This window comes from Zeus faber (genome assembly GCF_960531495.2).
Source record: "Zeus faber genome assembly, chromosome: 5".
Lineage (NCBI taxonomy): Eukaryota > Metazoa > Chordata > Actinopteri > Zeiformes > Zeidae > Zeus > Zeus faber.
This window is the reverse complement of record NC_137192.1, coordinates 34,508,787-34,522,054: the sequence shown is the minus strand read 5'-3', so window position 1 is coordinate 34,522,054 and position 13,268 is coordinate 34,508,787. Positions and strand designations below refer to the sequence as shown.

The 13,268-nt window shown below is 48.9% G+C and overlaps 1 protein-coding gene across 1 annotated transcript; it reads right to left on the bottom strand.

The window, feature by feature from the left end:
- Positions 1–7,948: 7,948 nt before the first annotated feature.
- Positions 7,949–12,399, bottom strand: tmem88bl (transmembrane protein 88b-like; the record flags this gene model as incomplete). Its single annotated transcript, XM_080001575.1, has 2 exons — positions 7,949–8,176; positions 12,091–12,399. The coding sequence occupies 2 exons, from the start codon at positions 12,397–12,399 to the stop codon at positions 7,949–7,951; spliced, it is 537 nt and encodes a 178-aa protein (XP_079857701.1).
- Between the last annotated feature and the right edge of the window lie 869 nt (positions 12,400–13,268).

Sequence of the window (13,268 nt, the reverse complement as noted above, 5' to 3'; positions counted from 1 at the left end):
AGGGTTAGGGTGAGGCGCTCTTGTTCCTGGGTTGAGCTGGCCTGTCTCCGGGGGTGGGGGCGGGGCGGCGCTCCTGGGGAGTGCCTGCGGCTGGCGTCCGTGTGTCGGTTTGAGGCGTGGTTGCGGGTTTGGGGCTCGGGTTGGGGGCGGGGTGGCACATCATGCCAGGCTGGTTAGGAGTTCCGTCCAGTGACCAAAGGGCCTGAGCATGGCCGGGTGTGCTCGGCGCAGGGCTCCGCATGTGGCCTCCTTCGGGGGTCTGCCGCCCTCTGTTCCGTGGTCCGCATGCTCGGCGGCTGGGGGCTGACCAGGGGCCTGAGGCGGAGGCGCATGACGGGCCGCTCTGCGCCTGTGGCTGGTCGCTGTAGGACGGTGCCTCCGGGTGCGTCATGTGGGTGAGCTATGGTGCGGTGGTTGATGTGGTTGTGCTTCACCTATCTCTCCCAGTGCCAAAACTCATACTCAGTACATACACCACACAATAGGCCCAGGGCTAGAGGGACGGGTGGGGTGCGAGCTATGCGGGTGGGGATGCGGCGGGCGGCTGCCATCTTGCCTGTCACGCTCCTGCCCCAGCGAGCTTCTCGTCTGTCCCAAAGTTTTAAACCCGCTCATACTAGTTTAGAACACACTTAGGACACTCGCACACGTCCTACTCCCAACAACACTCCACCAGACTAGGGTCTGTGGAGCAGGAGGGGTGCGAGTAATTTGGGTTCAACTTGCTTGGAGGACTTGCACCACCACACCCCGCAACTGCAATAGCCAGCAGCACATTGAGCACTGGGCTTCCCCGGGGTGACGGTCTGTGTGGAGGCGTGGTTGGCCGGGGGGCCGCCGGGTGGGCCCCCTGCTGGCTGGGCCCCCTGCTGGCTGAGCTGGAGTCCTTGTGGCTTGCTCCTGGTGGCTTATGGTGTGCTGCGACCTGACGGGGCTGCGGAGAGCGCTGCCGGGTGCCTTCTGGAGCTCCTCGGGGGCCGCTTGCTGTTGTGGGTGTGGGTTAGGTTGCAAGGAGCAGCTGTCAGCATTTTCTCCCGCTGCGCGGCTTCTCTGCATTGGTTTCCCCGGGTGCAGAGGGTGGTGGAGGGCCCGTATATCTGGCAGCCTGCCGGCGTCAGCGGGCGGGGGGCATCCACTCTGCTACGTGGATGGGTGCTCGGGGCTCGCGGCCGGGTGGGTGGTCTGGTCGGCTGCGGTGGGGGGGCCTCGCCCTTGCACGGGCCGCGGGTGGGCCCGGGAGTCCCGTCGTCTCTGTTGGCGCGGGGCCTGGCTCCTGGCTCCTGGCTCCTGGCTCCTGGCTCCTGGCTCCTGGCTCCTGGCTCCTGGCCTGCAGTGCCTGGCGCCTACGGTGCTTGCACCATCATTTCCCCTGGCAGGTTGAACTTGCATGCCGGGCTCCACAGCTTTAACTGGGGAGTCACACAGGGTGAGTGACCCTGAGCCTTTCAGACCATCTCAATTCCCTCCTTCACGGATCATGTGACCAGATTACACTAGCCCCCGCTAGTGACCCCCCGGGAGAGTCTCTGGAAGGCTCTTCGGGAGTATTTTAGCCTTGGAGCTGCTTGCACGTGCAGCTGGGTAGGCGTGTGGGTGCGAGATTACACTGGGGAAGCACAACTCAGGGAAGGAGGATGTTTAACCCAGTTGGCTTAATTAACACATAACGCAATTAGAATCCATGGCAGCTTATGTATAAAATGACAAGATCGCTTTTCTCTGAGGCTGCATTCCTTCTCAGCTCTCCGTGGTTTCTCATCAGCAGTTGAAATGTCTTTTGGATTTGACTGTGGCCTACTGGTTATTTTATCATGATGGTTTAAAATGTGATAACCTCAGACGGATCGTCAATTTTGACCGTTTTGGCCGTGAAACAGATGTCACCTCAGGCGCTAGCTGTCTCGCAGCTACATTCGCCGGTAACTCTTGATTCCTCATTTTACCCAGACACTGATCCTGTCTCGATAAAAACTCCACGGATGGCTCCGGTTGGCATGCTGGGAATCATAATAGAGGGTTCGTATCTTGTTCAAAAGCGCTCGCACTCATCAAATGCTCCTGCTTTTCGCCCCAGTGCCACAGCATGTGCGGGGCGAGCCTCGCCGAGACGGAGCGGCATGATGAAAATGGATTAAAATCGTAATCTCCGCTACGGGAAACTACAGAGAGTTACAGGGTTTTTGAAGAAGACGCAAAGCACTTCAGCGTAAATTGAAAAAAAAAAAAAAAAAGGGAGATAAAAGGAAAGGGGAAGGAGACATAATACCATATATAACAGCTTCCATATACATAAGCATATTCCCTTTATCTATTCCATTTTATTTTATTTTATTTTATTCTATATTTTTTTATTTTATTCTATAAGTATTCGACTTACTGTATTACGTTTTAGGAATCAGTTAGTTGGTCTAGTAGAAAGACATTTTCCCAAGCATATTGTGTGTAATCACCGGGTGCGTTACATTACATTTCACTGCATATATGTATGAAAGTATGTATATGTATGAAAGTATGTATATGTATGTGACGAATAAACCTCTTGAATCTTGAATCTCTTGAAAGCTCCTCTTTCTCTCAGCTGGGGGAAGGGATGGAGAAGGTGGGGTCCACATGTGAGCGATAGGATTGCGCTCAGAGTTTAATGTGGGTTTCAAACAGGAAGGAATGCCCGACAGGAGTCATGAAGCAGGTCTGGGAGTCACGGCGGAATGCAGAAGGAGATAGTTATCACACACACACACACACACAGATATATATATACATAGATATACATAGATTAAACATCTTGATGTGCAACATCAGAGAGTAAGAGCCTGCGAAGAACCAACGGCAAAACATCCTTTGAACATTCACACCTCGGTGCTTCTTTGAGGAAGAGCGTGAGGCGGAGAAAGACGGGGTTTGAAAGAGGTGAGCTCTGAAAAGCTAGTGAGAATGGGGCGCACAAATGGCAAGGACCGGAATAGCAGTAATTTCATGTGGCAGGAAATTGAGGGACAAGAGGATGAGAGACGCAGAGATGAGAGAGAGAGGGAAGGAGGGAGGTGGAGGGAGGGAGGGGTGGTGGGGGGGCGGACCAGGGTGGATGGAGGGACGGAGCTCCACGCACGTCGCTGCCACGACACCTCCGCCGGCGTGGGATCAGACAGACCTTGTTAGGTCCCACCGACAGGATTAGGCCGAGCTGCTCTGGGAATTGAAGCACGGAGGGAACAGAAGAGCCCCTTTCGCAGAGACGGAACTTGCAGATCTCTTGTTGAATAACCATCTGTGTGTTGTTGTTGTTTTTTTTTTTCCAGTGTTCAGACAGCTGGATGGTAACCAAAAAAAAGACACTTGAAGAAACATACCAAAAAAAATTTAAAAAAAAAACCCAGGCCCCGATTCTGTTTTTAAGAATTTGCGTTTAAGTGAACTTTCTTGAATCTGTTTACCTTTTTTGTTGCCTTGACCCATGAGCATTAGCTTTATACAACACCCCAGATGGCTGCAAGGCCTTCATGTTACCTGGGCTGATGGAAACCATACCTTATATATATATAACACATATGAGGCTTAAACAGTCTGGTTTCTTTTCAATCATTTGGGCTGTACTGCGTCACACAGCACTGAATGGGTTTTTAAATGGGACACCAGTACTCACAAATAATGATTACTGTTGCAGTTAACTGTGTAATATGATGTTTGTTGTCTGTAAGCTCCAAATAGTTGATGAGTGACACTTTACCTTCGCAAGCAGACGGCTGCTCATCGACACGAACGCAGGCGATCCGGGGTGAAAGCGGCGCCACCGAGCAGAGGCCAAACACCCGCGTTGCCAATGGCGACGCGGAGGCCGGTTCCCCGGGCACGATATCCCGCGGCGCCGCCCTGACAGCGCCTCCCACCTCACCGCCCCCAAACGAGTCCCGGGAGTCGCCGATGTGCATGAACGAGCCCGATCTCGCAAACCGGGGTTCGTCATTCGTTAAAGGTGCTCCCCTCCCCTCCGGTTCACTGACAGCGCGGCGCCTCCTGGCAGGCCGCCGCCGCCGCCGCCGCCGCCGCCTCCTGGCAGGCCGCCGCCTCCTGGCAGGCCGCCGCCTCCTGGCAGGCCGCCGCCGCCGCCCCCGCCGCCGCCGCCGCCGCCGCCGCCGCCGCCGCCGCCGCCGCCGCCGCCGCCTTCACGCCTCGACGCCGATCTGATTCACGCGGTAATTATCCCTCTGTATTCCGGGGGCCGCTCGCCCGCTGCGGGACGCGAGGGAAAAGCGTTTAAAAGTGTGGATGTGTTTGTGCTGCGCCGCGTGAAGCGCTGTGGGCGGACGCGGGGGGCTTTTCCTTTTTGGCCTGCCCAGAGCGACACACACCCCGGGGGGGGGGGGGGGGGGGGGCGGCCCTGACCCTGACCCTGACCCTGACCCCGACCCCGACCCCGAACAACACGAGGAACAGCACGCGGCGTCCGGATCTCCCTTCAGTGGCATTTCGGCTTCAGCCATCGCCCCTTAAAGAGCAGAAACCAAAAAAAAATTAAAAAAAGGAAGAGTAAAGCATGTACAGCACTTTAATTTCAGCTTGAACTGAGCTCAGTGAGGGCTCAGGGGGCTGTCACTGCACATGGGTGAGGATGAGGCCCAAGAATATACGACAGGAAATGATGGGAGAAGGTAATGGAGAGTAGACGGGGAGACAGAAAGCATAAAGGAGTGATCTGTGCATTCTCTTCTCTCTCTCGCGACTATATGTAGATTACCTCCTGCACGCCGCGGTGACAGCGTGCAACGCACCTCGTCTAGTGGTGGTTTGTTGGGCCGCTTGCATTTAATTCCGTTTTTGGCGTTGCAGTACATCGCACAAGAGATACGCTGGAAATCAGGACCCATTTTGCGGAAGGTTCCGTTGTTTACAGTCATGTCCAGTCAATAGACTTCACGCCACCGTGACATCCCCTCAACACCCAACAGTCATTTCTATTTCCTTTAAATAAAGTAAGCTCTGTCCATGTTCGGCTCATGCTGTCATTGTCTTTGTCATTGTTTCCCTTCACACAATAAATGATTCTGCAGCTCCTCCGCTCATGTACCTGCAGTCACGCTTCTCTGAAACACTGGTTATTTAGTTGTTTAAAAACTCACAAATCAAACATGGCTCACGACTGCAGACACATTTGTAATTGGGGATTTAGTTTTTTCAATGTTAAAGTCTGTTTTTCACATGGTATTTATGTTATTTTGTCCACCCCCTGTACACACACACACACACACACACACACACACACACCCACACAAGCACCCACACAGACACACACGCACAGACACACCCCCACACATTCCTAAATCACTCTTAAAACAGAAGAGTTTCCATTCTGCAGCACACATTGTCCCTCCATAAAGTGTGTATAATCTGGATTTCATAAGATATAATTTGGTCTCTATGGAGGATCCATTGAAAAAGTCCATGTTGTCATGGAGATGAGTGGAGTTTGGTTTCTGGTGACATAAAAATAAAAATAATAAATATCGCTGCAGGCAGCAACACACAGGGTCCAGTTTAGTCCTGTCAGGTACATATTCACAATACATTGTTTTTGTCAGTTTGTTTCTGAACCAATGAAATGACTGATCTCTCTCCTGATAGGAATATTCCTAAAAAACAGCGGAGAGCCACTGCCTTCATGCAGCTTCAGAGCAAAAGCAAAGTTCAGGCCAACGTCCATTAAACCCTCCACTTCAAACAAGAGCGACCTTTTAGTGCAAGGAACCTGAACTATGTATTTAACTAAATCTGGACATGTTGATACTTTCTCCTTTCACTCTTGTCCTTTTCAAGAGCCAAAGTGAAAAATATAGCGGTTATAACGCAATAAAAATGCTCTTTCATCTTGTTCTGTTACCTGCATCAGTGTTGTACTGTAGTCGATGCTGCAGAATCTGAGTTACTGTGTGACTGTGTCATTAACGATTAGAACATTTACGATCATACCATCATCCTTCATAACGGTGAGAGAGGACTCAACTGGAGAGGTTACAGTGAAATACAGCGCTGCTGCAGGTGACATCCGTATCTTTATTTGGATTTTCAGAGAGGAACAGACAGACACACGTCAGCGAAGTAACACACATGCAACCCGGGACGCATCGGCAGGTTCCTACTCAATGGACCGAAAAACTGAGCAAAATGTTTATTTCTGTGATGAAGAGCGACCTGTCCGGACCAAAACATCCCTTTGAGGGCTGCAGGTTTCAAGGGTCCGAGTACAAGGATCAGACCCATCCCAAAGCCTTCTGGCAAACAGGAAGTTAACCCCAATCAGCCTCCCTAATCTGTCCAATGAAACGCTCCGACAGATAATAAGCCGCCGCCGATTTGAATGAACGACATTTCGTAAGCCCTTGTCTTTACAGAGGCCTAAATTATTCAAACACAATTATGTCGCCGCTGTAAACAACCTCCCTACACACAGTATATACGGGATGATTTAGAGGAGTTTCACCTTGTCCACAACAACAACCCAGATTTGATAAGCAGTACACACCCAAATGAAGATGTCGATGACCTCATTCAGATACAAAAGGAACAAATATAGATATATTTTTTATTTACAGCAAGGAGTTTTATGGCACAATTTCACCTACAGGACCTACCAAAATAAAATATGTAAACATCCGCTCACCCCCTGTTCTCTGTGATTTCTATTCTGCTACATCAGTTACGCAAAATCATTTTACAATTATATTTATATATGTGAATAAACACAACGAGAAATGCACATCAATTGCAACATAGCAAACAAATACAATGACTCCAAAATAGGATTTACCCACACATCCATTACACTCAAATACAAAATGAATTAATACATGTTAACACCTGTAAGAAAATAATAATAATAACAATAATAATAATAATAATTATTATTATTATTATTATTATAAAACAATAGAAGTATTTCAACGTTTTTTTAATGTGTAAAGACAAAAACAAACAAATAAATAAATAAATGGATGGATGGATAAATAAACAAATAAATAAACAATACCCCTAAATTCGTAATATTATTTTTTTATTGTAATTTGGGCAACAGTATTGTTTACCACATATATTTCTTTCTGGCATCAACCGAAAGTCCCTCTCTGGCCTCTGAATTAGTTCAGAAGGCAGCAGCTTGGCTTCTTACCGGTTCCATAGGACGACAACACATCACCGCAATCGCGACTTCTCTCTCTCCCTGTTCGCTTCAAAATCCATTTTAAGATTTCACTCATCACTTTTATAGCACGTCTGGATCTGACTCCAAGCTACATAACAGATATGTTGACCCCATATGAGCCAGTGCGGGCGGGGCCCTCCTGGCTGTTCCAAAGTCTAGACTTTAAACTTAAGGTGACCGCGCCTTTTCTGTCAGGGCCCCTCCACCTTGGAACCACCTGCCTGAGGAGATTCAGCTGAGTCAGTGACTTCTCTTAAATCTCAAAACCCATTTTCATGGTTCCGCATTTATGTGATGTCGCCCCCTGTCTTTAACTTTTTTAATTTTTACCCATTTAGTTATTTTGATTTTTCCTTTCTATTTTTTATTGTCATATTGTAAATATTCATTTATTTTTATTGTCTCTTTATTCGCTTTTACAATTGAATGAAGTAATTTAATTCCTGTTTATTAATGTTCCTTTGCCTTTTAAATTCATGATCCGAACGCTCTGCTTCGACTTCATCTGTCGAAGCACTTTGTAAACTCTGTTTGTAAAGGTGTAATATAAATAAAGCTATTATTATTATTATTATTATTATTATTATTATTACTACTACTATATACCATAAGTATACAATACCATTGTTTCCAACTCACCAAATTACCACCAAATTCAGCTCCTCAGACTGGACACGGCCCCTCCTTCCCTCCCTGCCAGTGTCGACCCGGTGACCCTTGACCCCTCCTCCCACCTTGTGGTTTCGGGCGGAGGCGTTACACCCAGGCGTTGATGCTCCCTGCCCACTCGGAGATGTGCCCGCGGTACCACGCCCGTGAGACGGGCTGGATGAGCGGCAGCAGCCTGAACCTCCGGAAGAGGCCACAGAAAACAGCGGCGGCCACCACCACCAGCGGCGACATCATCACAAAGCCCAGGATAATGAGGGCGGAACAGCTGTTGTCGTCAAGGTAACGGCAGACAGCGGAATGGGAGTCGAGAACCTGTGAAGACGGAGGGAAGGGGAGCATAATCGTTGGGGAGTGTAAACAAGGTTTTTAAGCCTTATTGACTGTTGTGATGTGACAGCCAGTAGTTACAGTGCTGACGTGTGTGCGTTGGTAGATGTCAGATGATAGGAAACATACAGCAGCCAGTGGGGAGTGACAGGTTTTCTACCAGTCCCCCACTAAGGATAAGAGGAGCTCAGAGCTGCCAATAAACACCAGAAAGAGAGAGAGGGAGAAAGGTGGGGAGAAACGAGGGTGGGGGAGAGAAAGGGGAGCGTGAGGGGGAGAGGGGGATGAGAGGGCAGGAGGGGGAGAGAGACAAAAGGGGGGAGAAACGGGGGTGAGAGGGTGAGAGAGAGAGGAGAAAGATAATCTTTTACATTTTAGGGTTAGGGTTACTTGTATAGTTGTGTTTTTGTTTTTTTTAAACACAAATATTTGCCAACGGCGACGCAGAGGCCGGTCGCCCGGGCGCGATATCCCGCGGCGCCGCCCTGACATCACCTCCCACCTCACCGCCCCCAAACGAGTCCCAGGAGTCGTGGATGTGCATGAACGAGCCCGATGTGCCTTTATTTAAGGTTAGCATCTCATATATATATATATATATATATATAGTATACACACACTGTATATATTCTTCACACTTTTAGTTTAACATTCTCTTTGGCAATGTGAATGTTAATGTTTCCCCATGCCAACAACGTCCTTTGAAATGAACTGAATTGAGAAGAGGGAGAGAAGTGAGAGAGAGAGGGAGAGGTGAGAAGTGAGAGAAGTGAGAGAAGTGAGAGAAGTGAGTGTGTTATCACATCCAAAAGGCTCATGACAGAAGTTCGACAAGTTCACCTGACGGTAGAAAAAGTGAAAAAACAAAAAGAAAAGAAAAACTCCACAGGCCCACACTTGGCTCTTCGTCCCTGGTGTTGAGTACTTTGGAGGATATAAGTGACTGTACCTGTAACAGCCCTTTTAATGAACATTTTCCCATTGCAGGCTACTTTTCGAGAGGACCCTCGCCACCCACATCGGAGCGCGCGCGCACACTATTCTCTCTGGAGTGCATCCCATGCCTCCTCTGAGGCCTTCACATTTTCATCCTGTCGGTCATGGTGCCGGAGCAGAGCCGGTGCAGGCACTGATTGGGGCAGCCTTGTCTGGTTCCCCCGTCCCTGTTCGATCCATCGATCCATCAGAACGTGGATGCCACCGCCGGGCTATGATTACACTTATTTTACATCCCACACGTACGTCTCTCGTGGCTTTAATTGCAATGTAACGCCAGGGTCCATTTTTATCTCCCCCATGCTGAGGCAGTCACTGTGATGAGGGAGCTCAACATTTTTAATTACTGTGAAATATGCACCGAGTGGAAGCCTTCCACGCAACATCCATAAACAAGACATGGGAGGCTCCTGGCAAGCTCCCAAGCAGCAGACAAGGCAGTAAAATGTTATGGCTTATATCACAGTGTGAGTCAACGGCAGCAGCTGTGGATCTGTGGAAGGGACGATGCAGCGTGACCACAAGATGGACGAGTGCACCTCCGTCAGTTTGGACTGGCGAAGACCACCCAACACGGCATGAGCGGTAACGACGGTGCTTTCCCGCAGCCCTTCGAACAAAAAAAAATATTGATTCTACACTTACTCTAGACGCGGGGAGCGCAGAACATTAAGCAAACACACACCGACATATTCACAATAATATCACAGTGTCGACCTACCGACCGGACCATCAACTCTATTTCTGTATTTCAACTCTATTCAGCTGGATTTAACGGCCCTACTTTCAAGCACAATTCAACTGAAAAAAAAACAAAAAGAAACAGCAAACAGGTGAGACGGAGACGGAGACGGAGGTATTGAATATGAACGGGCGACGTGACGGTGCCGTGTTTAAAGCTACAGGGCGCTTCAAGGCAGCTTCCTGTTCTGCACCGGTCGGCCTCTGCTCTGTTCACACCATCGTCCAAAACACTTTCCAGACTCGGCGTTTTGGAATTTCTGGAGCTGTTCTATGACGTTCAATGTTTAATATTTTTGCAGCAATTTGATCATTTTTTTGACATTGTCATCGATTGTCGATGAGGCAAAAAGGGCCAGTGCAACATACCGTGTTTTCCCAGGAAGACCAGCAGGACGCGGTCCCGGTTTGTTCCTTGAGGCTCTGGCCCCGGGCCCCCCTGGCCCCGCCCCCGCATTTGGGGGTGTGGTGTTGCCGGTCGGGATGGGCTGTGATCGTGGCGCTCCGACTGATTTGCTGCCGGATCATTTTCCAAGCGTCGCACGCAGGACATGAAAATGGCGGCACTGTCACTCGCAAATCTCCGCTTTGCACCAAAGTTCCACTGACACCGTGAATAACGTTTTTCTCTGAAATGCCAGTTAAAACTGCCCATATCTGCATTCAACTCAGATATTTAAAAATGTGCATGATCGTTTGCAGGGACATGGGCTTGAGTCTGCATCTGAAAACCCTCCGTTTCGAGGGGGGGCCGTGTGGTCTGGCAATATAAACAAAATACTTTTCCCGAAACTGCCCTATTCAGGGTTCTTATTGTCATCTTGAAAGGTTTGAAGCAGCTCTGAAATACTTGTTTTTGTTGGCTATTACAAAGCAAACAATAACAAGTATTTCAAGGGATCAAATTTTGGGGTCTAGAATAGGAGCAAGAATTAATCAGGTTTGAAATGTTGAGATATATTTTCAGTCGAAGTGATTTCGTTTGGCACCAATATCAGGACATTTGTTAAACGGGAGACGAGGCCAGAACAACACGAGAACTATATTTTAAAAAAAACACAGAAATGAGCTCCTGCTTTTTACCAGATCAAATCCTCTGTTGTTCTGATGGTCACACCACGCCTTGACGACGCAGAGTCTCTCTCTCTCTCTCTCTCTCTCTCTCAGGAGGAAGGCATGGCTACAACGGGAGCAGTCCTTATAGTGAACAGCAGTCTCAAAGCTGGTGAAGACGTCAACAGACCCTGTGTACCTAGTTCTCTCTCTCTCTCTCTCTCTCTCTCTCTCTCTCTCTCTCTCTCTCTCTCTCTCTCTCTCTCTCTCTCTCTCTCTCTCTCTCTCTCTCTCTCTCTCTCTCTCTCTCTCTCTCTCTCTCTCTCTCTCTCTCTCTCTCTCTCTCTCTCTCTCTCTCTCTCTCTCTCTCTCTCTTTGCGCGTCGAGATACATTTCAGAGATGAAAGCTTGTAAATTGACAGGTTGTTATGCAGAGTGCGCCGCGGCCCCGATGCAGCTGTGAAAGCAGAATGAAAGGGGACCTCCTAAAAGGCTTGATTCGGTTGAGCGTAGTGCAACGAGGTAAAAAGGCTTTTAACGCTGATCAGAATACACAGATACAGAGATCCACACGGATGAAGGGCGGCGTGGGTACTGCCATTGACGAAGAAGAAAGTGAAAAATTCATTGAGGCTGAAAATGCCAAAAATAGGGTGCTTGATGTGGCTTAATGAACCAATATTCCACATAAAACATTTAAATATTAGACTAGACACTGGAGATCATATTTCATCCCATTACAGCAATTAACTAACGATGATTTTGTTATTTTATTCGAGATAATTTAGTGTCACGTGACACCAAAGTATTTGTTCAATTATTTTCTATATTATCCCCCGAAATTTTCACCATCGTGACATCTCACGACCCCAGCGTCTGGTTCAATTTTCAAATTTTTGTGTTTGAATTTCATCTCTTTGGACCTCGCTCAGATCGTGTTTTTGGCCGACTTTCCTTTTGATGAGTTCCTAAAAACACGCCATCCTCTATTTACGTCGAGCAATCTCCTCACCACTGATAGACTTGCTGCCCCGTGACTGATGAAAACGTTTTAATTTAAAAAAAACCCCAAAAAAAACGATCCGCCCCAGCAGCCGCCGGTCGCTCACCCTGGAGTGGCAGAGGAAGCCGGCGTAGAGCAGCAGCAGCGCGGGCAGCAGCACCAGGGAGAAGACGGCGGCGAGCAGCCCGGCGCTCGCCAGGACCACCAGGAGGTTCCAGAGCAGCAGAGCGGCGCCGCAGGCCAGGCAGCCGCCCCGGCCCCGGCGACTGCCCCAAGCGCTGCCCGCCGTGTGGGCCACCGGCGGCGGCAGCATCTTCATCCCCTCCCCCGCCCAGAACTCATCCTCCTCCTCCTCCTTCTCCTCCTCGCCCGAGCAGCCGCCGCCGCCGTCCAGGTCAGCGTCCGTGCCGCACATCCTGGGGAAGGGAGAGGAGGAGGAGGAGGCGGCGGTGGTGGAGGAGAGGGCGGAGGGGGCGGGTGATGTGGAGGTGGGCGGCAGGGCTACGGGGTGAACATTGACAGAAATAAGGCAAAACGTATGAGTTGGTCCTGAGATATTTTAAGGCGATGCATTTCGACGTTTACAGGAGGAGTTTTGTGCTGGTGTGGTTCATACTCTTATCAAAATGCAAATGAGGTGCAGTACAAACTTGTTTTACTTTACTGAAGGATATGGTTATAATTTATATTTAGCTTTTGAATGCCTTCCTCCACTCACCAAGACCTCCCTCCCTGAAAGGAATATGAGAGGAACACCTACCTAATATCCTGATTTGCAGCTTATCCCCGCATGCGTCCTGATTTGAATTTCCTAAATAATAAATTGTGTGAGACGACCGGAAGACCTCAGGAGCAGGAGTCTCTTTCAGTGTGTTGCCTGCTCCCCATTGATAACTAATGCAAATCAGGAAAACCAAAAATCCGGAGGATCTTGTGGACCTCCCTCCCTGTAGCCCAACCCCGCCCTTCCCATCAATCAGCTGATCAATGGCATCGATCAGGGCTGAGGCGTTCAGCTAGAGGCGTGCGCCTAATTGTGATCTAATTGTCAATTTAATCACAGGGAGACAATGTTTATCACCAGTGTTACCACAGCCTGGGCTGGTCTGCAGTAAATATCTTAAGGTACTACACATGATCTTTAAATAAATACTAATTGGTATTTGGTCATCATTAACACTCAAAGTAACACTGAATGGATGAATACGTCTAATTTGGATTTATTTAACCTTGTTTTGCTATTCAAATAGGTTGTTTTTAATCGCCGGTTGATGTGTGATAATA